A 26671-nucleotide genomic window follows, 5' to 3' on the forward strand; every position below is an offset into this window, starting at 1 on the left:
GTAAATTCGTAACGACAATTAACCCAGAGTGGCATTACTGCTGTCCAGCATTTTTTTTTTTAGCGGGATGGCAGCCCCGCCGATCAGCTGTGCCCAAGAACGCCAACGCGAATGAATCGTTTTTGCGACAACGAGCAAGACTCGCGAAATAGCCAAGGAGCAACAGACTAACCAGCACAACAGGATGTCCGACGACGACGAGTCGGGTGTCCATCGGCTGGAGGGCACCGCTGGCCAGGAGACGCGCGGCGGCCTGGTCATCCGGAAGCCCAAGGATGCCGGCGCTGGCGGTGGCGGTGGATTCAAGGTGCCGCAGGGATCGATGTTGGGCCTGGACAAGCTGGCGGCCAAGCGACGGGCCGAAAAGGAGCGATCCGAGCGACTGATCTCCTTCAAGGACAGCGAATTCGATGACACCGGCGGCGGGAGCTCCACGCCGCAGGCCAACGCCTCTGGCGCTTCCAGTGAGTTTGCCTTCAAGAAACCGGACACCAAGAGCTTCGAAAAGCTGCGCGGCCAGCTGCGCGAGCACAAAGACGATACACCCTCGCACACCGGCGGCGTTTCCGAGAAGGCACGCGAGCGTCTGCGCGAGCACATCCAGCGGGACAGAAAACGTGGCCCAGTCAGCAGCACAGCGGCAGAGGGCAGGGACAGGGATCGCGACTGGGATCGTGACCGACGCAGGGACCGGGACAGAGATCGGGATCGTGACCGCGACCGGCGCCAACACAGAGAAAGGGAGCGCGATCGGCACCGCAGCTGGGATCGGGATCGTGGTCGTGATCGTGATCGTGATCGCTCCATGTCCGAGCGCAGTGTCCATACGCCGCGTGAGCCGGGAACACCAGGCGGCAGCAGCGGTGGCATATCCAATAGCTCGTGGGACGACGAGGACGGCGAGTTTGGACAGCGCAAGTCGGACTGGGATATGCCAACGCCCAGACGCCATGGCAACAAGTCGGGTGATTGGTCAGTGCGGAGCGGCGGCAGTCGGCGTAATCACGGACGCCAGGATGACACTGTCCGGCCAACGCCAGCGCATCGCTACAATCAGTGGGCACACGGTCGCAAGCGAAGCGGCGCAACGCCATGGGGCGAGGATCCCGAATCGCTGGATCTGTGGGAGGAGGAGCAGCGTCGCCTCGACCGCGAGTGGTACAACATTGACGAGGGCTACGACGATGAGAACAATCCATTCGGTGGCCCCAACTCCGAGTACTTTCGCAAGCGCGAAGAGCAGCTGGAGCAGAAGAGAACAAAGAGAATCAGCGCTCAGCAGCGCCAGAATAACCGTGACAACGAGTTGTGGGAGCGCAATCGTATGCTCACCTCGGGCGTGGTCACATTGATCAGCGTCAACGACGATTTCGATGAGGAGGCGCTGGAGCGAGTGCATCTCCTGGTGCATCACATAATACCGCCATTTCTCGACGGCCGCATCGTGTTCACCAAGCAACCGGAGCCGGTGGTGCCCGTCAAGGATCCCACCTCGGATATGGCACTGCTGGCGCGCAAGGGCAGCGCCCTGGTGCGCAACTATCGCGAGCAAAAGGAGCGGCGCAAGGCGCAAAAGAAGCACTGGGAGCTGAGCGGCACCAAGCTGGGCAACATTATGGGTGTACAGCGGCCGCAGGACGAGGACGATATGCGTTTCGACAAGGAGAAGGACAAGGCCGACTATCGCAAGGATCAGAAGTTCGCCGACCATATGCGCGACCAGGATACGGGTGGCAAGAGCGATTTCTCGCGCAAAAAGACCATCTCGGAGCAGCGCCGCTTCCTGCCCGTTTTCGCATCGCGTCAAGAGTTGCTCAACGTTATTCGCGAGAACTCGGTGATCATTATCGTGGGCGAGACGGGCAGCGGCAAGACGACACAGCTAACCCAGTATCTTCACGAGGATGGCTACAGCAAGCGTGGCATGATCGGTTGCACGCAGCCGCGTCGTGTGGCCGCCATGTCGGTGGCCAAGCGAGTCTCCGACGAGATGGACACCCAGCTGGGTAGGCAATTTACTCTAGAAGTGTTTAGGAAGCGCTCTCTTTCTTTCTCAATGTTTCTCAATCTGTGTGAAAGAGTGATTCCTAAACAGTCAACCATGAAATTCCAATCTTTGCTTAAGCTTAAGCCTAATCCCACGCCATCCTTTCTGTTTGCAGGCGAGGACGTGGGCTATGCCATCCGTTTCGAGGACTGCACGTCGGAGCGCACGGTCATCAAGTACATGACGGATGGTATTCTGCTCCGCGAGAGTCTGCGTGATCCGGAACTAGACAGCTACTCCGCCATCATTATGGACGAGGCCCACGAGCGATCCCTTTCGACGGACGTGCTCTTTGGATTGCTGCGCGAGGTGAGTGGCTGGCCACCAAGTGCTCCATACTTTCGAATAACTTACACATGGGCTCTTCTCGCTTCAACTTCAAAAAACAAAAACAAAAAATTGCTAATATAAAACCAAGTGCATATCCTTTTGTTTTTTAACCATTTCAAATCGCTTATTAGGCTCATTCAACTTGACTTTCGCTTATCTTAACCCAAAATGGAAAGTTATAACTTTTATCTATACGATAATGGTGTTTACTATCTTTAGTGAATGGAACACATTGAGTTTAATATATTTTACCTTTAATTCGACTGTTGCCTCAACAAGACAATAATGCAAAATCGTTTAATTTTGTTGTTGTATCCGTTGGTAAACATTTAATAATAATATCAATATAAAGCATTTTACAAACGTTTCATATTCAAATTTTCTCACATTGTCGAAATGTATATACGAACTACCATAAATACTTTATAAATGGCTTAAAAAGACAAAACTTAAACAAAATAATTAATAATGTATATATATGTATATATAGCTTACAAACTAGCGATGATTTGCTTCATTTTTTTTTTTTTTTTTTTTATTTTTGTGTAAATCGTTTTTGTTTTTGTTTTGGGATGCGAGCTCCTCTTTGATTTCGATTTTTACGTATTTGTAGAATCCGTGGAGCGTCCATTTCAGTTCCTTATGTACAAAAATATGTATTTTTGTTTAGAATTTCTGGGGGAAATTTCTGTTTCTGTTTTTTTTTTTTTTGAGTCGTCGTCTTAATTGCTGTGTTAATTAATTTGTCGGTCGGTCGGTCATTTGGGCAGGCTAAATACATAACGAAACATTTCGAATGTTTTTGATTGTTTTACAATGCTAGATTGTTAAATTATTAAGCTGGCTACGCGGAGCTGTCGCTCGATATATATATATAAATATAATTGTTTTTTTGTTTTATTTTTTTTTAATGGGTATTACTTAATTACGCTTAAATAACAAAGAAAACAAAAAAAGTGGCTGCCTTGCATAAGATGCTTTGTGCCATTTTCACAATGTATATAAATACATATATATATATATATATATATAATCACATGGAAAACAAAAAGTTAGGACGAAAAAAAAAAAACAAACAAATATTTAATAAGTCTTTTCGAATTTCACAGTGTGTGTGTGTGTGTGTGTCTCTCTCTCTCGTTCTGTGTGTCATCATATACACAATGTTTGTTTAGCAAATACAAAAGTATTTTCTATAAATCGCAAAATTGCAACTCATGCAGGAGTTTGCAACCGCTTGTTCATCATACATATATGCATATATACATACATACATATGGATATAGATTTGTTGGCGGGGGTGTGCTGCTTGTGACTATGACGTATATTGTGAGGCATGATTCGCGTACTTTGCTCCAAATTGCCATTATCATTATTAAATATTACTATAATTAATACTGCCAAAAAAAAAAAAAAAAAAAAAAAGTAAGCCCTCGCCCTGATTTGAATTTTCCTGGCCAACTCCACTCCATTTGCATTTAAGCCATACCATAAATTATCTTATCATCCGAATTGAAATACGCTAATACTTGACTTGTACGCCACACGATTTCTTCAATGCTTTGCGTTCGGATTTCGAAATGGGAACTCAAGGTGAAGTTGGTTGATTATCGTATCGGTATCGTTCGTTCTACTTGGAGTGGGAATGGCATTTCTGCCGATTATTGAGCACCAACAGCATGCCCGCATTCATGCCCACGCTGCCCCATTTCACGCACTCCGACATCTGCAATGCAATATAGATTCGATTGTAAGACACGGTGTACAAACACAAAATACGTACGTCTCTGGTAACGATGAGCTGGCAGGAATATATATATATATATATTGTACATATAAATGCCGCAAGAATGGCAAGTTTTATGTTTCTTATTTAGATGCCATAAATGTGGCAGCCATGGCCCACTTCGCTGATCTTGCCAATCTCGCATTTCACTCGCCAGATAATCCAGTACAATTTACCCAGACATTGAGACCACCACGATAGGCAGGCGAACTCAATGTCCTTGGGTCCTTGAAGCCGGAAAATCTAACTGCAATTGATTGAGAGAGAGAGAAAATCAAGAAGTGCAATCTTGACGAAAATTGTAAATCTAAATGTCATCAACATTGAATGGACAACTTTTGCAGTCTCACAGAAAAAGAGTCTAGAATCTAGAGTCTAGCATCTAGCAATGCCTTCAGTTCGATTGATTAGCTGATGAACGATCGGAAAATTCTCAGGGGTTTTTCATTCTTTTGGGCGAATTTTTTGTATGAGCAAAGCAAGCGTGAATCGGTAGTTGAATGATGGGTGCATAGATAGATGCATAGGTCGGGGCCCTAGAAAAAGTTAATGGTTCTTTTTTTCCGGTTCCCTCAGTTCGTTTTTGACGTTTTTAGTCCACGTTGCGTACTAGAGTTTTGAGTATGTATGATGACTTGGTCGGTATGATGTGTGGTTTTTCATGTTTTTACATTGCTTTGGGTTTTTTTTCGGTCTTTTTGCTGCAATCAATGCACAGTTTTTGGGTGGCGGATTAAGGTGGTGGTATGGTGCAGTAGCAGGAGCAGGAGCAGGAAAAAGGATGGGTTTCAGTGTCGGCGCTTCAAACGCTCCTATTTCTCATTTCATTTTCTCCACGTCCATTTATTGGACTCCGGCTGACTCGGCTCGACTTATCAATTGATCAGGTGCAGCAGCACGTGATTGGCACTCGTCGTTACCTGTCGCTTTCGCAGATCCTGCTGACGACTTCCGTAGCGGCACCAGTACACAAAATGCTTATTATTGTTCCACAGACTCTGTTTGGCTTTGCGCGCCACCGACACCTAGTCAAAAAATGGAAATAGATTAGACACTTTCCAATTAACTCCTCAATTGAGGAATATAGCAATATATAGATATTTTGGTCTTATATCTGCATATATTTCCCCAACTATTACCAATCCGTTAGCTCACCTGATTGCGAATATCCTTCTCGTTGTGCGGCACCTTTTCCTTGTCGGCAAAGTTATTGATACGCAGCTCCCATCCGTGACTCCAAATATCCGCCAATTGCATCTTGATCAACTTGTATGTACCATTCTCACGGATTTTCACCGAATATATCTCAATGGTCTCCGGCTTGGGTTTATTGTCTGCAAACGAATCGGAGATCAGGTTTAAATACAATTAGTTAGTTTAATTAATATCAATTCAAGCAATTTACCACAGCAGGTGCAACCCATTGCAATGCCGGAATGCAAAACAAATCAGTTAATAATAATATTCAATTGGTTTCTAATCGAAAGATCTTGCACAGAACATTCATTGATAAACTGCGAGTTTAGTCAGGGATTTGATAGATCTATATATAATATAATGCTAATAATATATAACAGCTCCTTTTGTGGTTAACCGGGTGACATAATTGGTCACGATCACTGGCAACCAGGATGATCATGGGCCTCTAGCTGTCCGCTCGAATTGCTGATTGCACAATTGGTTATGGCATTTGTGAATTAAGTGCCATGCAATAATTAGCACTCCTTTGGATTTTTTTTTACACTCGGCCGCCTCTGCTTCTTCCCGCTCTAATGGTATTTTTCGACTTCAATATAATACAATACATATATGCATATATATATATATGTGTATATTGTTGACGTTCATTTGCTGCCATGTTCAACCAATTTGCAGGCCTTTTAAATTGTTTAGAGCACTTTGTGGGTGGGTTGGCTGACTGTGCGAATGAGTTATTTGCATTGTTACCCGCTTGTGGCAGCAATTTCGAAAGCGAACTCTATAATTCCCATTATCTTACTAATTACATTCCATTAGAAACGAACATTTGACTCATTTTTCAAAAGTTCCTATGGATTTAAAAATGCATTTTCAGTGAGCTACCTCAACGAAAATCCAATTAGTGCATAATTAAAACTAAGTGCATATTTAAATATGCAAATTACTGAAGCCAAACAGAGTAGACCAACCATATTTACTTTCATTGAGCTTCATTCGTTTTGCAACAGAACAGGGGCAAAAAATGTAATTGAAAGAATATAAGCCATTTCGATAACTGTTCGATAATTTCGATAGGTTTGATATATCAATTAAAATGTAACGCGAAACACACAAATTTCTTTCACCTGTCTTTCTCAAGAGCTGCTCAATATATTCATGTGTTTACCGCCTATTTGCTTATCTATAACACTTTCTAATGCAAGACAATCAATCAAACTTGATACTGCCCGTCAGATTTGAAAATAAAATAAAAAAAAAAAAATTAATGGGGCAAGTTTATTCTTCGTGTCATGGGTTCCATTGTAAATATCGTTGATAAGCACGCATGCGCAAGGCCCGATTTTCATTTCTTTCGCTATTTGCACATATATATATATATACTACCTACATATGTGTATGTACATAGAGTAATCGGATAATTTGCCTTTGGACAGCCATCAGTGGCTGCCCCCAAGTGGCAGGGAGACCGATTAGCGCCAGAATGTGCAGCGTTTTATTGATTGGATCTGCGCTGAGCCCTTTGGCCGGCCAGAAAAAACAGCTTTCATTATCACGAATATTTACATTTTCACATACTGTGTACCTGCACTTCCCACATGCATACATACAAACGTACATATGTATGTATAAATAACGGTTAAGGTAATGGGTCTGAAGCACGGTCACGCATTATCTTCAAGGTGAATCAAAAGTGGGCCCCTTGGCAACTTGGTTTCGCAAACATTCGGATTCTCAGAGTCCCAATTAGGTCGAAATCAATCAAAAAAAAAAAAAAACTAATGCATCATGCTCTCTTTTGTGCATTATTGAAAAATTAATTATATTCAGTGTTTATTACTCCAATTTCTCAAATTTTTTTTAGTTTTTTGAAAATAAATTTCTTCTTGAAATATCTCAATAAGTTATAACTTAGGAAAATCATAAATTTTAGTATCATGGAGCAGCACTATTTTTGTGGCCTCTGCTGTGCTGCATATGCAAAGTGTGGTGTATTTTTAGACCGGCACACGAGATGCAACAGTCGTGTGGGCGTGGTGAGTATGTGGTGCTCTGCAGTCGAAACTCACCACTTGCCACCCAACTCTCCCGCACACGCACGCATACACTCACACACAGTGAAGACCCGGCTGCGCAACCATTATCTTTCACATCTTTTCAAGTTTTCTCTTCCTCCTACATAAGTTAGTTTTCCACCATTCTCTTGCCGGATTAACTACTATTCATTGCAAGCTCGGTTTTACTGTAGCGTAATATTAGTAAAGTGAACTGTGGTAAACGGGAGCGCAAAGGTGTTTATTATTTACAATTTTCCCCTCTACCCTGTCCCATTTTCAGCTCTTTTGTTTTCAGCTTTGTTTTAAGGGTTTTTCGGGCTTCAAAGTTTGGAATGTTCTAGCAGCTGTCGGCGCAGCATTGTGAATGACCGCTGCCGCTGCCGACGCTGACTTCGACTGCGCTGCCAGCGTCTCAAATGATAAGCTCTTTCGTGTTCTTGTTCTTGTTGCTGTTGTTGTTGTTGGATTCTCTTTGCGATTAGATAAAAGCACGGTACTTCGGCTTGAGTGCGTGTGTGTCTGTGTGTCTGTGTGTACGCTGTAGAGAGTGCGCATGTGTGTAATGTTTGTTTATTGAATGACATTCTACAATTTAGACATTCTCGACCAAAAAAAAAACCATAGATTACTTTTAATGGCTCTCTGACGTCCGAAGTTTTGTGATTAATCATCAGTCCGAAAAGTTGAGCAGGTAATTCTGCACTTTAATTGCAGTCTTATGAGGAAGAGGAAGCTACAGTGGAGCCTCGACCGAAGAGGACCATCGAATAATAATAAAAAGAAATACAAATTTAAATAGGTTAGCCCAACAGGAACATATATATATATATATATATATATATATATATATATATATATGTGTGTGTGTGTGGTTGGGGATTACCCGAATCAATTTGAATTGGAGTTCTAAAAAAATGTAAATAAAGCCTCATTAAAGCTTTTGGTGGGGGATCAACATTGTTTTCCACGACTTGATACGAGCGCATTAGACATTAATAAGATAAAACACAAAGAGCTACATATATTTAAAGTCCCAGCAAAACTGGCTGCATATAAAAGTGCATGTGATCAAGAACCACGACTTTTTCGCACGTAATAAAAAGTGTTTGGGGATCGTACATTTTATTAAGATAACAGATAAGCCTCACGACGCCGTACGATTTCGTCAAAAGACGTAAGAGTGTGTGGCTCTACCCTACCCCCTTTTCTCTTATCGCAACTAATAAAACCTTTTAAACTTGCCCTTACCTCAACCCAAAACTTTTGCATCGTGTCTTTGGAAATGCACCTAATCACTCAGCACTCTTCAAATAAAAAAAAATATATAATTTAAATTATCACTTTGCTTTGTGCACTAAAAGAAAACTATGATGACTTTTCTTGGAGATAAAAACTTGCAAGTGCAAAAACCGAGTACCAAATTTAAATATTAATACTTATTTAATATTATTCGCTTATCACAAAGATATGAGCAGAGTAAACATTCAATTGATCTGCGCACTTAAAGTGATAAAGAGCCACATTTTTGTCGTTTTAATTTTACCACTTATCAAATAGATATGAACAAAATGAAAATGGACTATTAATTTTGTTTATACTCTATATCTATATCCATACAATTTCACACTATGAAATCTCATAAGAATAGTATAAATATGTATAGATTTACTCGCATTTCCGTAATGTCTGCACTTGAAAAGTCGCAACATTTTCTCTGTGTCTTTCGCAATGAACTTACCTTTGGCCACCTTGCAGAGCACGATTCCATACCAAGAGGCGACAGGCGTCTCATTCTCGTCCTGCGTCTCCAGGAAACTGCTACCGTTGCGCGGGATGACCAGCCGCTGGGATTGGTTTTGGATTTGGCTGTGACTATGGCTGTGATTGCGATGCGGCGGCGATGGGTGGTTGGTCAGTGGGCAGTCGAGCTCCTCCAGAGCGTCCACGTCGAGGTCGTTGTCACCGGTGTCGGCTGCTGCGGCCGCTGCTGCTGCGTTAGCTGCGGCCGCCTCGGCTGCGGCGCTGCTGCGGATCTCGACCACGAAACCGCACTCGACGACGGCGCAAAAGATGCGCTGCTCCTCGGGCTTGAACCACTTGGATTCGCGCAGCTTTTGCACTGCCACACTGCTGCCGAATGTGGCGCCCACGGTGCCGCCAGCAATTCCATTCTTTTGCCCGCTGGGCGGCAGTAGGCGGTGGGCGGTGCCGGTTGTGGGATTCTGATGCTGCTGCAGTGGCGGTGGCCAATTGGAGGTGGGCGAGCTGGGCGCCGATTGGGAGTAACCGCTGGCAGGTGGCGCCACCGGTTGGTTGTTGTGACCCTGCAGTGGCCACCATTTCAGCGAGCTGACAAAGCTGTTCGAACGGTTCATTGTGGGCGTTGTTGGGCCTGAAGCGCCCAACTTTCACTCGAAAAAAAATTAATGAAATTCGAAATGCACTTTTCCGCGCGTTTTCCGGAATAACTTTTCTCTCGCTGTTTGCGTTGGATTTTATTTAAATTTGTTGTGTTGTGTTTTGTTCTGTGCTTCTTTCAATTTGCTCTGTTTTTTTTTTTTACGCTTCGATTCGCTGCTGCTGCTTCTTTCGGTTTCTTATGTTATCTGTTTCAGTTTCTTTTTGAGTTTGCCACACTGCACACGAAGTTCGAGTTGTTTCGGTTTGGGTTTTTGGTTTCTGTTTCTGGCTTTTCGTGTTTTTCGCTGCTGCTCTTCAGATATTCCGCCTTATCCGCTCGTCGGTTTGCTTTTTACAAATACAAATGTTTTCGGGCACGTCGCTTTATATGGCTCTGCTCGAGCTCTGCCCAAGCTCTGCCGACTTTGCTCTCATCGGCGCTCTTCGCTCTGCTCACGCACTGTTAACCGAACGTTAACAGTGCAAGAGAGCGCCAGCTCTCAATGTTGCATTTGTTTACAGTACATTGGCCGAAATGCAGCAACATATGCAATGAATTCAGGATTTAAATATGCAAAATTTGTTATCTCCAACAATGTAGGTTTTTAAAAAATGTATTAAGTGCTTGCGAAAGTACAACGAGCTTGCCGCTCGAGCGCGAAAGACTAGCAATATGTTAATTTATTAATCATAAAGTAAATTAAATCTGAACTATCCACAAACAATGTCCATAACTGTTCTGTGCATATGACTGTGCATTTGCATTACTTTTTAGTGTGCAACTCAATAAGAAAATAAGTTTTTTAAAAAACTTGTTGTTTGCTATATGATGTTTACCTGGATCATTGATATTCAATTACAACTTGGTATTAAATCTTTAAGTCTTGCGCCCAAAACTGCTTTTCTAGTCCACTGTTCATATTACAGTCATGAAATTCATGTTGCAAAAAAACCAAGAGTAGATCAAATGGTAAAGTTGCTCATATGTCTTCAACTAATCGGATAGGAAATACTAATTTCTGCTTTTTGAAGCAAACTATAAATTGCAGTTTAGGAAAATGCAAACCGCAACTACTAAGATAGTTATTGAATTCCAACACCCAAGGGACTGAGTCTAAAGATAACTTAACGGAGAGCGATATTATTTATAACCGAAGCCGGTTTATTTCAGAGAGGAATCTCAATCTCGCTGAGGCTCTCTGTCTGTCTCTCTTTCCCTCTCTCTCTCCGCCTTTCGAACTGTGAACTGTGGTGAGTATGGCATTCCGCTATGCTGTTTCGCCATTCTCTTCCCCCGCAAACGGCGCGCCAACTAAATAATTATCTATTTTACGGCTATAAGGCCAATATTTCGATCCTTGTGTGGCTCGTGCGGCGACATCCTTCGAGTGGAACCGACTGGATTATGGCCCCCCAATTATGAGCATTATTTGTTGGGCTTTCGTCAACGTCGCAGTTATTCGTCACGAAGCCCAATTGTAGACAAAAACGTCACTGGCCAGGTGAATTGATTGATGCGAATGGAGGTTTATTGCTTAATGGTTTGTTTTCGATTCGGTTCGATCTCAAACGAAACATGTGATCGAGCACGGGCAACACTCGATAGTATGTATGAAATGACAAAATTAACGAACAAACCCCCTCATTTCGTTCGAAGAACTTGTTACAATTCAATAGGTTATCTTATCGATTGATAAATAGCAATAAGAACAAATTGTCCTAGTCTTAAAATGAAAATCTAAAAAAAAAATCACTTAATTATATATAATTAATTAATCTTCCTGCTTCCGCACTTTTAATCCAAAGACATTCGAAAATTTGGTTGCAAATTCTTGTGTGCAATAAATTGATTGCCTTACGGAAATCGCAGAGGTAGCTAAAAAAAAAAAGAACAATGCGATCTAAATGATTGATACAAAAAATTGCAAGTTTCGGTGGAGCCCCTAAAAATAAAATAGCTCGCTTTGAAAATGGGAGCACGGATGATATTTGTATTTATAGCAGCGCTAGAATATTTCGCTTGTGCAAATATTTGATAGTGACGTGCTGCTAGCTGGGCCATATTAAATTGCCTCAAACAATGCCCAATTTACAATTGGAATTCCGCTCGATTGAAATTGGTATAACAATTGTATTGCTTTCCAAAGGAAACCCAAATGGGAAATGCACCCTTAAAATGCAATTGGAGAAATGCATTTGATTCGTTAATTAACTCGAGCAACACACATACATAATTACCATGAAAGTGCCAACATATCTCACGCACATAAGCTAACAAGTTTCTGCACCATTCATACCCCTTTCAATTCGTCTTCTATTTGCACTTACGAACAATGCAATGCATCGCCACAGCCTAATCATATCATCAGATGGCCAAAGACCTTGTGTTCATACCAACTAACTTGGCCTTAAGTAGTTCAACTATTACACAAAAGAGAAAATGTGTCTTTTTCACATTGATTATTTGTTGAGTAAAGGGGGATATATCGTATTCGGTAAACCAGAAACATTTTGGTTCTGGAATATTCAACTTCTTTCTACTCCCCACACAGGGTTGCATTTCATGAGCCGCGCCTTAAGATAGGCAAGCTGGTTTTTTTTAAATGTTTTTTCTTTACAAAATTATTCGTAACTTTGCCAGCTATTACTGTTTCAGATTGTAGACTAAACTTAAATCAAACGTTTCTCGCTGTGTACTACAACCATTTTCAATACTACAAAACGCTGCATCCAATGGATCGATAGAGGGCGGTGAAAATTTTGGCGGGGGTGTGGGGAAAACCGGGGTTAGACACGACGAGTTGGAAACTTTTCGTAGTGACGTAGTCCTCAAGTTTGATTTCTCGTGAGTTGCGTGTGTGTTTTATTGTTTGCTTTTTTTCTCCCCCCGTTTTCTCTCGAGAGTGCGTGTGTGTGCGTTGTCACGTACATCGGTACAATCGGTTCCATTCGACTTTGGTTGTGTTCGTTCGGTGAGTGGAGCTGAAGAGGGGGGGGGGGGGGGGGCACTCTAATTTGACCCATTGCCGCTGCTGCCAAAAGCTTTAAACTGGGCCAAAACCGCCAGCTGAGGCAACAGAATGGGGAAAATGCTGCGGGTCAGCACCATTTCGTACATTATCTTTTGGGGCAACCAGTTTGCTTGGCCATCTCATTTGTTAGTGGCACGGTAAATTTGGCACGTAAATGGTAATTATATTCAAGGCATTACAACTTGAGCATTGTAATCGAATTACAAAAATGTTTAGGTCTCAAGTACAACTATGTATGTACATATGTATGTATTTTCTGTCCAAGGATATCTACCTTTATTATTCATTCCAAACAAACTATCAAAGATTTGATGATAATGGGTCAGTTTGTGCCCGCCAAAAATAGGAAAGAAAACTTTTCTATGTTTAGCACAGCTATCTTTAAATTGTTTGCCAAAGAACTTATCATTAGTTGTTGTTTACTCGAGATGGCAGTTCATTAAATTGAAAGTTAGCGCTTAGTTGCTTGATAGGCTTCAAACTTTAAAGTATTTTAAAAACACATTTACATAAAATAATCAAAATACAAATGTGGTAAAAAAAGCGGAGGTAAAATGGCTAACCTTTCGTTTCAAATCTATAACTTTGATCTAAGAGCATTGTGAGTTCGGCTTTGGCGCAAGTTTAGTTACTTTTCGTGTCTCGTTTTCGTATCCAGTTTTTTTCTACTCTTTTTTTTTTTTAGTCGGTGTCTCGTTGCCGTCAGCTAAAAATAGAATTTGCAACTCGCTGCTTTTGTTGTTGCCCGTCCGCTGCTGTTGTTGTTGTTGATTTTTCTCCATATCTATTTTTAGTTATAACCTTGGCAGTCGGCGGAAAACGTCGTGGAGAATCGCCAAGTGAAGCGTAAAGGAGATTGGCTTGCGGAGGGGAATGGGGGGGTCCACATTGTTATTGTCTATTGACGGAACGTTTTGAACGTCTAATTAGCGAAGCCGGTCCAGAACCCCAGAGCCCCCCCCCCTCCCCATACTAACGCAGCATAAATATACTCGCGGTCGCAATAATAGGACTAGATGGGAGAAAAAATAAAATTCATAAAAGTTAAAAACATTTTATTTATCAAATAATCATGATTTTCAAAAACATTTTATTATGCAAAAACGTCTTTTTGGTTAAAGGTTGGTCCAAAACCGACCGGCACAAGTGAATTTAGTGAATGTTATTGACATATACTTTATAATAATCATATAATTTACTTAAGTATATTCCTTAAAATGTCGAATACTCGCTAGGTGCTACCTTTATGACCGCTGCTGTACTCCCCCCCGTTCAACCACCTGCAGTTTCTCTAATTGCAGTTTTTGCAATTTGCTTTTATTTATGAACATATGTACCTGCAGACCTGTTCTCTCATTTTTGTTGCGCAATCAAATTAAAAGCGCATTTGTGTGTAGGTCAGTGCCTCACAAAAGATGCTATTTCTCAAAAAAAAAATTATAAATTTGAGTGCATATTTTAGTTTCCTACACAAAGTGTTCGGAATTAAACAGCACAAAGTTTTGTTTTTATTCCCTGCTAAACTTGAAAAAATATTAAAGCACAGCCACGTATTATTTATTAAACTGAATCTTTAGGTTTATATACTAATTTCGAGTGAGATTTGATAAGAATGGGCATATATCACGATAATTAGGCATTTTTCCTTTCCGCGCCACGAAAAGTCGCTACATATTTACATACGTATGTATGCATTTTAAAGGGTATTAAAGCGACGTCACGTTTTCCTTGTGTCATGTGCATATTTTCCCTGTCGCCTCGAACTTATTTTAAGAATTTTGTGTGCTCTGGTTTTGAGATTTCGAGTACTTATTTTGAGTATTAAGTACATAATTCAGAGTACTTTTTGATAAGATAAGACCCACACACATCGCCACACTGAATCAGTGTTTTGCGTGGAATTTCCAAAAGAAAGAGCAAAGAAGTGTGTATATATTTTGGGAAAGAGCATTCTTGTGTCTGCTTTCAGAATTCCTCTTAGACATTTTTTCATTTTTGGCATGTGCCTTGGCATGTGGTCGCAAAACGAGAGAACAAGAAATAGCCACCTGAGCTGCCCGAACCACCTGTATTTGTTTACCTTTTGTGGGTGCAAATGCACGGGTCGTTCGATTCGGGTTGCATAAGTAATTATTAAAAAAAAAAAAAAAATTGAAATGAATGAAAATCGAATAAATAATACTGTCATCTGGGCTTAGTTGAGGCTTTTGAGGTCCGGTGACAAATGAATACCGCGTACGTGCGCCAATCTATCCATCTAAATAGGAATCCACTCGCTTATTCAGCCAAACTGGCATACTATCTATCTACCACCATTCACCTATCTAAATACACACATAATGAATATATGTATGTACATATGTATCTATTTATTCATTTCATTTATTTGCATGCGGAGTATCTGTGGCAACGAAACCCGTTTCGTTTGGGGACTTAAAGGCTTCGTTTTGCGCATTTTACCGGCAAATGCCTTCGCAATCTGGTAATATCCAGACATTTAGCTTCAGTCAGACCTCAGACATCCGTTTGGCTCTATTATATTCCACTATTTGCTACCCTCTTTCATTTCCGACATTAGTTAGTTCACTTTCTATTGTGTTCAAGCCACTGCCGCCTTACACGGACTAAAAATCGCACCGATATGAACTTTTCGTATAACAGTACAAAATATGTGTAACAGAACAAAATGTGTATAACTGTACAAAATATGTATAACAGTACAAAATATGTATAACAGTACAAAATATGCATATATGAGAATATAATGATTGGTAAATATGAATTTATCCAAAAGAATTAATTGGAATGTTAGTGGGACATATTCGTGATCTATGTTATATGTACTACGAATTTTAACCATAGCTTATTATAATAGTAAATACTGTAAATAATGGTAGATATACTATAAAAAGCTTACTGCATTTTCTAGAGATTTCTATAGGCAGGAAAAAAAAATCGTCAACTGGTATGCAATTTTTGTACGGTGTAGTTTTGTGGTGGGTGAAACGTTTTCCACTGCTGATTGTGGGCGACCATCTAAAGTTCAAGCTTACGACCCTCTAATAGATCTAGATGGAAGTGGAGAACAACCCGGAGTGGGAAATATAACCAGGAGGTGACAAAAGAGCCGCCGGAGGACGAGGATGGAAGGTACGGGCGAACACATTCAATTGAGTGTTGTTCGGTGTCCAGTTGTTTTGTTTGTTTGCCGACACGAATTCACAATGTTCACAGTTCAAAGCTTTAAAGCTTATTTTTTTATATAAATGTTACAGAATTTCGATTAAACAATAACTTGTTAAATAAAATTGGAATTCGCGGAAAAGAAGAAATCCTTTTTATATCTGGCTTATAAATATACATATACAGATATGTTTAAATACCCATTTATCCACTTTTTTATAAGCGATATTAATTGGTTCAAATGGGTAGTATGAAATCAATCAACATTCTAATACGCAAGAGCACAAAAGCAATGCATCTATTTTTAGCTTAAACCGAGAGAATAGAAAAAAAAAACAGTTAAGCATGCTTTTTGGATGCGTATTTACATAAATAACATTATAACTATCGTACATAATTCCGACTTTAATCCGTTCTTCGGATTTTGGAGCTTCAAAGTTAAAACCCCCGTCTCTCCTTCCCTTTTTCACCTAATCATAATTAGTCAGCATTTTTTTTCTTTTTTGATGGCTATTTTCAGACATTTTATAGCCATGCAAACGAGACACGAGGCACCAAAACAAAACCAAATAATACACAATACAATACAAACAGATAAATGAAAATATGCTAAAAAGTTGTCTGCCAATGAGTTTTTTTTCGGTTATTTTAACAGTCGCCGGTTAAACTGATCAGCTTCCTGCTGTAGTGCATGAGTGGGGGGGGGGGGTATTATTGGTTGTTTTTCATATGGCGGAAGGACCTGCCAAACAGCTGTTCAAGTCTCAATGCAATGATAAAAAAAACAGCGACTACACTGACAAATATGTGTGCACATAAAAAATAAATATATATAACCAAGATTCAGCTTTTTTTATCCAAGTGATTGATAAGTTTAATTTTTATTTAATTTGGATATGACCTAAATCAAGAAATTTTTAACTATTTGTTTAAATTTAGCAGTCAAGTTCAATTTTGAGCAGTGTAGAACTTGAGTTGGTTTCGCCGGTTGGCTTTTGCTCTCCTCTCGAAGACTCTCTCTCGCTGGTTATCTCTCTCTCTCTGTCTTCTCTCCCACTGGTTACAGTGTATTCACCTTCGCCATCTGCACATTAAAGAAAAGTTTGTTTATTTCCCTTTTTACATTTTTGCTGTATTTTTCAGTTTCGCCCACAACAACTTGTTTGCGGGACTTGGTGCCAAAAACAAAGAATGCAAATTCAGTTCGTGACTGTTTTGATATTTTTGCATTGAAATGTTTTGACTGGTCGTTTCGGATGGATCGTCTGTCTGGCAGCTATTGAGCATTTGTCTTTATTCGTTCGCGTTTTTTTTTTTGGCGGATTTTTGCTTGTTTTGTTTACATCGTGCGCTTCGCTTCGGCTTATTTGTTTTGTTCGTAGTTTTTTGCCAAAATGCCATAAATTGCTCTCTACTACGCCGCACACACACACACACGTTGCCGCCACACCTCCAAAAGCCAGAAGCAACAACACAAACATCTTGAAAACTCACCACACTGCAAAAATCGGTTCTCACTCTCGCTGGTTGCGCTCTCTTCCCTCATTCACTCCCGCTTTTCCCAGTTCCTTTTTTTATACTTTGCTCAAAATCTGTAATTTTCATTGCATTTCAGCCGTCGTTTCTAATTCGGAATTTTACAACTCGAAACCATTTATTCATTGTAGGACTTCAAGGTGAAAAAAACCATGAAAATGGAAACTATTGGTTTATATTTATCGTTTCCGCCCTTAAATGTATATGTTTTTACCAATTTACTGATATTATATGTACATATTTTTATGAAATGATAATAATAACTGCATATACATACATATGTTTGGACTTTGTACATCCATTCATGTTTTTGAAGTCTCGCCGGGATCAGTGGAACCGCGGTTCATCAGACTCGCATAACTCACCCACCATCCACCTACATATCCCCCCCACCCATTCAATGTTCAAATTCGCATCCAGCAACCTCGAGCAAAACGCTTTTGCCTCAATGCAAACGCACGGTAAATTGCATCTGCGGCATTTTTAATTACCAACATACAAACGGTCGTACATTTGCAATTTATATGGTATTTTTCTCGCTTTTTTTTTGTTTGTCTATATCGCCACGCATAGAGATATATGTACATACATATACATACATATATACACACAATTCCGTTTGGCGCCAGGAAAACGTTTGCCCGAATCTCGACAAGGTTGATGAGTCTGTTTTTGGGGGCTAGTGCCGGGTCTTCTCTGATGCTTATCGCCCATCCATGGAGGCTAAATAATAATCAATAGTCTTCATAATCAACTAAAATCTTAGCAACTAAGAGTGCATTGCCTTTTAGGTGTAAGTTACAGGACCAAGCCTTGTACAGTGCACCCTCACTAAATGGCATACAGAGTGTCCTTCTATGTTATTCACTTTCCTTAAGATGTAAACTTATCTAAACTGATCGAGCTTCTTTTCTCAAATATGAATACTTTCCATTGAAAATTTTTATGATTCATTGAATAGTGCTTACATTACATTCGCAACTAACTTTCTTTAGTAAATGCCTGCAATTTCCTATAAATTTAGATATGTTTTGTTTATGCTCACATGCTTGTTTACGATCGGTTGTTTTTGTAAATGCAAATGGATTGTTGTCATCGGTGCAACTTTTTTGGCAAAGTGCCTATGAAAAATAAAATTATTTCATTTAAATTCGTGGCATTTTTGATTGGCAAAAGTGCATGCAATTTCCTCCCGAATAACTCACACATGTGAGTACATATATAATATACATATGTATGTATGTATGTACATATGTTTTCAATCCCCACATTGATGCGTTCTTTCCGTTGCTTTTGTTTTCATGTTGATTAAATGACAATCGGGAATATTTAAGGGCATTATCTGCTCGAATTAATATTCGTTTCCTGTTTCTATAATAAGATCATGTGCAAATGACCAGCCCTACTTACATATGTACATATGCACAAACATAGATATGAAATTGTAAATTAAATTGCTTTGCACCTTCCCCATATACAAAACAAAGGCACTGCACTCGATTCTTTTAATGGAAAGCTAAAAAACCGAACTTATAAGTGGCTCTTATCAGGATCTAAAATTGTCCAACCCACACCAATGCGTAAAAAAAATAATAATTATACATAAGGTGGCGCTCTAGCTGATATTATTTTACGACTTCAATCGAATTAGTCCCAATATCAGTAGCGAATAACTCGTGCAGATATAGAATAAAGCTCGTGATCTTAGTCAGTTAGATTAATCACACGGCTGATGCGATTCGAAACTGATGAAATAGGGCTTTGTGAATCGGGCAAACCGATCCGTAAATCCTTCGTCTACCACAAAACTCGAAAGAAACGGAAAGTTTTAGCGGTCTACGTGCATTTGTATTATATATTATTTGCACTCCTATCAGCTGGCCTAAATCGCATATTCACGCCAAAGAACTTATGTGCAATCTTTAGTCATAGTCTAACTCGCCTGAATAGTGTACGTTTACAATGTTTTATACATTTTAACCTGATTAGCTGGTGGGTTCGTAAAACACATGACCACAGAGACGTTAGTTTTATCAGCGACCTTGAGATTGTGATTGGGAAGTGAGATAAAAGACTAAAACAGCGTCGTGTCGTCCGGAAATTAGGACTTTTAGATAGTGAAGCGAGCAAAAATAGAACTGCAGTTAAATGACATCGTAAACTCTTGAATTGCCTTGTACTTGAATAGTATGATCTCGAGATTGTAACCATTTATAAGGAGTACATACATATGCAATTGATTGTATGGTGTTTTATTCATTCCAATGCTGTTTCTGGTAAATTTAAAGTTTTCTAAATTCTATCAGCAAATATGATGATAATTGTTTGCATTTGACTTTATTTCCCTGATAGCGATTTCAACTTAGCGAGCATCCACTGGTATTGCGTTTTCGCTTATTTTATAGTGATTTATATCCATGCAATATCTATTGAGGAATTTCGCTTATATTGCCAAATCAGCGATAAGCGCTCATGCATATATGCACCGACTATCGTAATTACCGTTAACGCCCACCTGACGTCATCGGAAGCGATAGCGGCACCGTTACCTTCTCTCCGCATCTTCTCTCTTCCGTAGATAACTGTCCATGCATGTGTGTATGTATGTCTGCCATTTCAGCCAGCATCATAAATATGCATGTATGTATGTACACACATATAGCACCCACATGCGTACCACTTTCGTTGTGCGTTCCACATGCAAGCAGATAAGCTGCATAATAAACCGCATTACGAGTGGGTTGCAAATTGTGAACCTGTGGGTGATGGTTGGGTTGGGTAGTTTAGCGGTTCGCTGGTTCGGTGGTGAATTGGGGTTGCTCCGATTGTATGCGAAAGTTCTTCTAATGCGCAGTTTGCTTGGAATTGGATTTTGGATTCGATTGTAATCGTCAATGGACAATGAATGAGGTCATCGCGTGGTTGAGATTCTGTGGACATTGTTTGGATGCTACTTGTTCGGAATTTGATTCGAAATACCTTCAGAATCCTTGGCCTATTTCAAGTAATGATTCATTTTGAGTTCAACTGATTTTGCCCAACTACTTTTCTTTGATATGCTTATACATTGTACATGCATATAAACAGTTCCTTTAAATGTTTTTAGTTTCCTGGAACAATGCTATGCACTATTTTCAAATATGGACAATGGAAAATATAATTTAAAAATGACATTCCGCTCGATTTGTTTCATAAAATCCCCATAGCTCTGAATCAAAATGTTTTATCTTCGATTTGTTGGGTTTCTCGAAAATGCCTACGTGTGTGTTGGCACGTCTGCCTCAAACTCACCTCATAAAACCGCCCGCCGCCCTTAAGCCCGACAAACGTATCAACCCTCCACCAACGAACAAGAAAGTTCACCACGAGCCGAGTAAAATCTGAAAGACCCGAATGGTCATCTCGCTGGTTCTCTCTTGCACTCGCGTATCCTTTTGGTGTGGTGAGTACGCTCAGTTGCACTATATCCACCTCCAGCCAGGACCTATCCAAGCGAAATTGCGAGAACCACTCGCAGAATCTCTAGAATTGCCATCCATTACTTGTTACTTCAGGGGCCATATTGTTTTTATATTTTACTGTTTTTTTTTATTTAAAAAAAAAGAAAAAATGTGCTATCAAAAAATATAATAGATAATTCATGTGGAAAATTGAGCTGGGAGGTATATAGATTTGTTTACTATAATATATGTTACCTAATACCTTAAATAGCTTTATTTATAATAAATAATATTATTTTATTTACTTATTTGTTGCTCAGTCTTATTCCAATGAATGGAATTTTATCAGAGGGTATGTCTAAGTCGAATAGATTCAGTTTTATAGGGCGCCTTGTCAGAGAGGCGCCTTGACCCACTGCAGGGTCAACGACTGCAGCACAAAGCTGGACGGGATGTGGGTCACATTTGTAGCCGTTAGCCGCGTTATGTTATGTGAACCCCCCCACTACTCCGGCACAGAAATCCCATGGGCAGTTGGTTATATTTTTGTCTTAAAATGCGAATGGCATACGGAAATAGTGTTATGTACTAAATACATATCTGTAATGCTATCCTTTCAGATTGTGGCCCGGCGACATGACCTGAAGCTGATCGTGACCTCCGCCACGATGGACTCGAGCAAGTTTGCCACCTTCTTCGGCAACGTGCCCACGTTCACCATTCCGGGACGCACCTTTCCCGTGGACGTGATGTTCAGCAAGAACACCTGCGAGGATTACGTGGAATCGGCGGTGAAGCAAGCGTTGCAGGTTCACCTCACGCCCAACGAGGGCGACATGCTCATCTTCATGCCCGGCCAGGAGGACATCGAGGTGACGTGCGAGGTGCTCGAGGAGCGACTGGCGGAGATCGATAATGCGCCGGCACTAAGCATACTGCCCATCTATTCGCAATTGCCGTCCGATTTGCAAGCAAAGATCTTTCAGAAATCCAGCGATGGATTGCGCAAGTGTGTGGTGGCCACGAACATAGCGGAAACATCGCTAACCGTCGACGGCATCATCTACGTTATCGATTCCGGCTACTGCAAACTGAAGGTCTACAATCCGCGCATCGGCATGGACGCCCTGCAGATCTATCCCATATCGCAGGCGAATGCCAATCAGCGCAGCGGTCGTGCCGGACGCACAGGACCCGGTCAGGCGTACCGCTTGTATACGCAGCGCCAGTACAAGGACGAGCTGTTGGCCCTAACCGTGCCCGAGATTCAGCGGACCAATCTGGCCAATACGGTGCTGTTGCTCAAGTCACTGGGCGTCGTCGATCTGCTGCAATTCCACTTTATGGATCCACCGCCGCAGGATAACATTCTTAACTCGCTGTACCAGTTGTGGATCCTGGGAGCACTGGACCACACTGGTGCGCTGACCACACTGGGTCGCCAGATGGCCGAATTCCCGTTGGATCCGCCCCAGTGCCAGATGCTAATCGTGGCCTGCCGCATGGGCTGCAGTGCCGAGGTGCTGATCATAGTTTCCATGTTGTCCGTGCCATCGATCTTCTACCGGCCAAAGGGCCGCGAGGATGAGGCGGATGGTGTGCGCGAAAAGTTCCAAAGGCCCGAGTCCGATCACCTGACCTACCTCAACGTTTATCAGCAGTGGCGCCAGAACAAGTAAGTCCTACAATTGCGGCAAATCTCCGCCAGAAATGAACAACTCGTTGCTTTCGCCCACAGTTACAGTTCGACCTGGTGCAACGAACATTTTATCCACATCAAGGCGATGCGGAAGGTGCGCGAGGTGCGGCAGCAGCTTAAGGACATCATGACGCAACAGAATCTGAGCGTTATAAGCTGCGGCATCGACTGGGACATTGTGAGGAAGTGCATCTGCTCGGCATACTTCTACCAGGCGGCCAGGCTCAAGGGTATCGGAGAGTATGTCAATCTGCGAACTGGCATGCCATGCCACCTGCATCCCACGTCCGCGCTGTATGGCTTGGGCACCACGCCCGACTATGTCGTCTATCACGAGCTGATCATGACCGCCAAGGAGTATATGCAGTGCGCCACCGCTGTCGATGGCTACTGGCTGGCGGAATTGGGTCCCATGTTCTTTTCGGTTAAGGAGTCCGGTCGCAGCGGGCGCGAGAAGAAGAAACAGGCGGCCGAGCATCTCAAGGAGATGGAGGAGCAGATGCTGAAGGCGCAGCACGAGATGGAGGAGCGCAAGCAGCAGGCCGCCGAACGGGAGGAACAGCTGGCCACCAAGCAGGAGATCGCCACACCGGGCAATGCCACGCCCCGACGCACGCCGGCCAGGATTGGCCTTTGAGCAGATGCAGATACAGATACAAATATCCGTGTGAAGCGTGTGTTCAATGTATTAATTTAAGTTTAACAAGTTTTTTTGCTACATCCTAATAAAGAATCATTGTGAACTGGATACAAAGGAAGGCCACAAAGCCTCTTAGTTGATAATTCGTTGCGGAGTTCTCCACAAAAACGCACTTGTTGTCCTCCAGTCGATGGGTCTTACTGCAGGAGCACTCGCCCCAATTGCACACCATGGGATGGCCAATGGATGCTGTGGCATTCTCCTGGTCCATGGGCTGCATCCGGCATTCGCTATCGTTTCGACAGAGTGCCCCGAACGGCACGATGGGTGCGCAAGTGATCCGCTCCAGATTGTTCACCGCATCGAGATCGTCGTTTTCGTCCTTGGCCACCTCGTTGGCTACCCTTTTGGGGTAGTGGGTCGAACGGCAGACGCAGAGGTGATCCAGGCACCTGCCATCGGCACCCAGGTTTAGCTTGCACGGCGAACTGTGCTCGCACGTGTCACCGTAAGCGGAGCCCTTGATGCACTTGGTCATGTTGTGGTTGTGCACAAAGTTTTTGGAGCAGCCGCACCGCTTCGTCTTTGTCAGGCAAATCGAGGCTCCACAGCTGCCGCAATCCTTGTCCTCTAGACAGCTTGATTCTAAGGTAAATACAGAGGTGGAATTTCATGTAAATTATGCTATTTCTGCCAGTGTACTCACGCAAAACAGAAAGACAACGTCCCTCGTGGAACTCGAATTGGTTAAGGCAGAGGCACTGGTTGCCAATGCAGGAGCTAAACCGATCCGCCCGCTGGCACTGTTGCTGAAACTCACAGCTTCCGCCCACCGGGACCACCGCCGGCAGGCAGCGTCTGCGGTCGTCACTGGACACATGACCCTCGGAGCAGTGGCACTGCTGCCATCGCGTGTGGCATATGGCATTCGGCATGGGACATGGACAGGCACCACCAATGATGTTGGTCAGCTTGAGGCGCTCCTCCAGCGGCGTACACGGCACCCGTTCGCCGGAGCCACGTGCTGTGCAGATGCAGGCCATGTCCACGCAGCGACCGCGCTCAAACTGGGCGCACTGTGCGTCCGAGCTGCAGGACAACTCCAGCAGATCCTCCGCCCGACCAGTCGCTAGAAATCCGGCCAGCAGCAGTAGGATCCACCTGTGCATCGCTAGCATGTTTCTCAGTTCACTTGGGTTGCTCCACTTCGTTCGACTGGAGAAAACCAGTACCGTTACTTGCGGACTGCCAGAAAAGCTCAATTTAAAACTGTCCATTGGTTAGTGCTGCTAATTTATCCTTTTTTGTTTAAGACAACAGATCTCTTTTTATACACCTCAGTCAAAATGTACCTTAATTACTTAATGGTTAACATTAAAATTCAATTTTGTGTTCGTTACTTGACCAACTATTAAATAATATTTAAAAACTTTGACCAGGGCCTAAACAAAAGTTACCATCTGATATAAGCATTTGCTCACCTGCTCAATATGAAGAGATTTTTTGCTCCAAGATAAATTCAAGCGATGAGTTATTTAATTATTCCAAATTACTTATCTACTTTAAAAAAATTTTAAATTCCGATAGTTTTAAAGCTCATCAAAACCATTTAGCGCTACAAGCTCACAGTCTGGCAACCTTTCACCTCGTCGACGATCCGGCAACGCTAGAAAAACGCGAGCCGCCTGAAAAGCAAGGCAAATTACAAAACACCATGTCTTTCAGTAATTTGTTAATGAAAAGTGGCCTAACTGTGGCCGTGCGTGATGCGCAGGCCGCCGTCCTGATGACTGCCACACGGCAAGGACACACCATACGCGGCAAGCCGCCCGGCGTGGCCCGTTCTCTGGAGCAGCGGATTCGTGGTAAGTTGATGTAACCACTCGGGATCACTTTTCGGCCCACAAACCAGCGTATCATCGATGTCTTTCCGCAGAGGAGAACGTTGAGGATCCGGAGGTGGTGGCCCGCATCAACATTGGCTTCCCGCAGCTGAAGGAGTCGCGCTCGGCGCAGCTAAAGAAGCGACTGGAGCACCTGAAGTCCCAGCGCAGTGACAAGCAGCTGGAGCAGCTGGCGCGGAGCAACAAGCGTGAGTAGCGATCCTGGGGACTATTGATGTATATGTGCTCATTGCTGTTTATTTGTCTATCCACAGTGATCATCGATTTGGACAAGGTGCAGCGCACCTATGTGAAGACCACGGGCCAGCATGATCTTCGCCTGGTGGCGGACCACTACGGCATCTTCGAGCACCTCTTTGGCAGCGCCTACTTTGTGCCCCGCGTGCCGCTCAACATAAGCTACCAACTGGACGGCGATAGCCTGGCACCCGTCTACAATGGCAACGTTATCAAGCCGACGGAGGCAGCCAAGGCGCCTCAGATCGATTTCGATGGCCTAGTGGATCCCATTACGGGACAAGCCGCCGGCCAGGACACTTACTGGACCCTGGTGGCCAGCAATCCCGATGCGCACTACACAAATGGAACTGCCGAGTGTCTGCATTGGTTCATGTAAGTTTCGTTTTGTTACGCATCATCCTATGCTAATTCATCCCTATTCTTCCAGTGCCAACATACCCAACGGCAAGGTGAGCGAGGGTCAGGTTCTCGCCGAGTATCTACCGCCGTTCCCGCCGCGCGGCGTTGGTTACCAACGCATGGTCTTTGTGCTCTACAAACAGCAGGCGCGCCTTGATCTCGGCTCTTATCAGTTGGCTGCTGCCGACTACGGTAATCTGGAGAAGCGCACCTTCAGCACCCTGGACTTCTATCGTCAGCACCAGGAGCAACTGACGCCGGCTGGCCTGGCCTTCTATCAGACCAACTGGGACGAGTCATTGACGCAGTTCTACCACGATGTCTTGAGTAAGTAGAAACGTACATAGTTCTACCAGCAATCCGTAGCTCATACTAATGCTGGTCATCTGTCGCGCAGAGATCAAAGAGCCCGTTTATGAGTACGACTTCCCCAAGCCGTACCTGACCGACCAGAAGTTCTTCCCGCTGAAGCAGCCCTTCAATTTGTACATGGACAAGCACCGCGATCAGAAGCAGGTGAACAAGGAGTATCTGGAGCGCAAGCTGGCCAAAACGCATCCATTCGAGGGGCCAAAGAAGCCGCTGCGCTACCCCAATGCCCATCCCATACGCGATGTGCCCTCGTGGCTGCGCACTGAGATTCGGAAGGAGCGTCTGGGCACTGGTCGCGTGCAGGACTACTAGAACTACTCAATGGGGTGCTGTTAAGTTTTGTGTGTAATAGTGGTTAACAAGTTTTGTTTTTTTATTCACTGGAAGTACATGAGTTGCTAAAGTACAC

At 42.9% G+C, this 26671-nt stretch overlaps 4 protein-coding genes across 7 annotated transcripts; 2 read left to right on the forward strand and 2 right to left on the reverse strand.

The window, feature by feature from the left end:
- The first annotated feature begins 83 nt into the window (after positions 1-83).
- Positions 84-23454, forward strand: Prp16 (pre-mRNA processing factor 16). 2 transcript variants are annotated; one of them, NM_132719.3, is made up of 4 exons: positions 84-2006; positions 2163-2356; positions 21629-22683; positions 22747-23454. In NM_132719.3, the coding sequence occupies exons 1-4, from the start codon at positions 185-187 to the stop codon at positions 23342-23344; spliced, it is 3669 nt and encodes a 1222-aa protein (NP_572947.1). In that variant the 5' UTR covers positions 84-184; the 3' UTR covers positions 23345-23454. The 2 variants fall into 2 exon arrangements, with proteins under 2 accessions (NP_572947.1, NP_727764.1); NM_167396.2 differs by lacking the exons at positions 84-2006; positions 2163-2356 and adding an exon at positions 11137-11319.
- Positions 2683-10179, reverse strand: l(1)G0469 (lethal (1) G0469). Of its 3 annotated transcripts, NM_001103510.2 has the most exons (4): positions 9156-10179; positions 5319-5497; positions 5084-5188; positions 2683-4103 (listed from the first exon to the last, which is right to left on the reverse strand). In NM_001103510.2, the coding sequence occupies exons 1-4, from the start codon at positions 9790-9792 to the stop codon at positions 4008-4010; spliced, it is 1017 nt and encodes a 338-aa protein (NP_001096980.2). In that variant the 5' UTR covers positions 9793-10179; the 3' UTR covers positions 2683-4007. The 3 variants fall into 3 exon arrangements, with proteins under 3 accessions (NP_001096980.2, NP_001259543.1, NP_727763.1); NM_001272614.1 differs by having other exon boundaries at positions 2683-5188; NM_167395.2 differs by lacking the exon at positions 2683-4103 and having other exon boundaries at positions 4631-5188.
- Positions 23369-24601, reverse strand: CG11674 (uncharacterized protein). Its single transcript, NM_132720.2, has 2 exons — positions 24054-24601; positions 23369-23992 (listed from the first exon to the last, which is right to left on the reverse strand). Exons 1-2 carry the CDS (start codon positions 24523-24525, stop codon positions 23430-23432), a joined length of 1035 nt encoding a protein of 344 aa, NP_572948.1. The 5' UTR covers positions 24526-24601; the 3' UTR covers positions 23369-23429.
- A 409-nt stretch (positions 24602-25010) lies between these two features.
- Positions 25011-26671, forward strand: mRpL38 (mitochondrial ribosomal protein L38). The gene is made up of 5 exons (NM_078597.3): positions 25011-25212; positions 25284-25439; positions 25506-25863; positions 25919-26217; positions 26288-26671. The coding sequence occupies exons 1-5, from the start codon at positions 25062-25064 to the stop codon at positions 26572-26574; spliced, it is 1251 nt and encodes a 416-aa protein (NP_511152.2). The 5' UTR covers positions 25011-25061; the 3' UTR covers positions 26575-26671.

Source organism: Drosophila melanogaster, chromosome X (genome assembly GCF_000001215.4).
Source record: "Drosophila melanogaster chromosome X".
Taxonomy (NCBI): Eukaryota; Metazoa; Arthropoda; class Insecta; order Diptera; family Drosophilidae; genus Drosophila; species Drosophila melanogaster.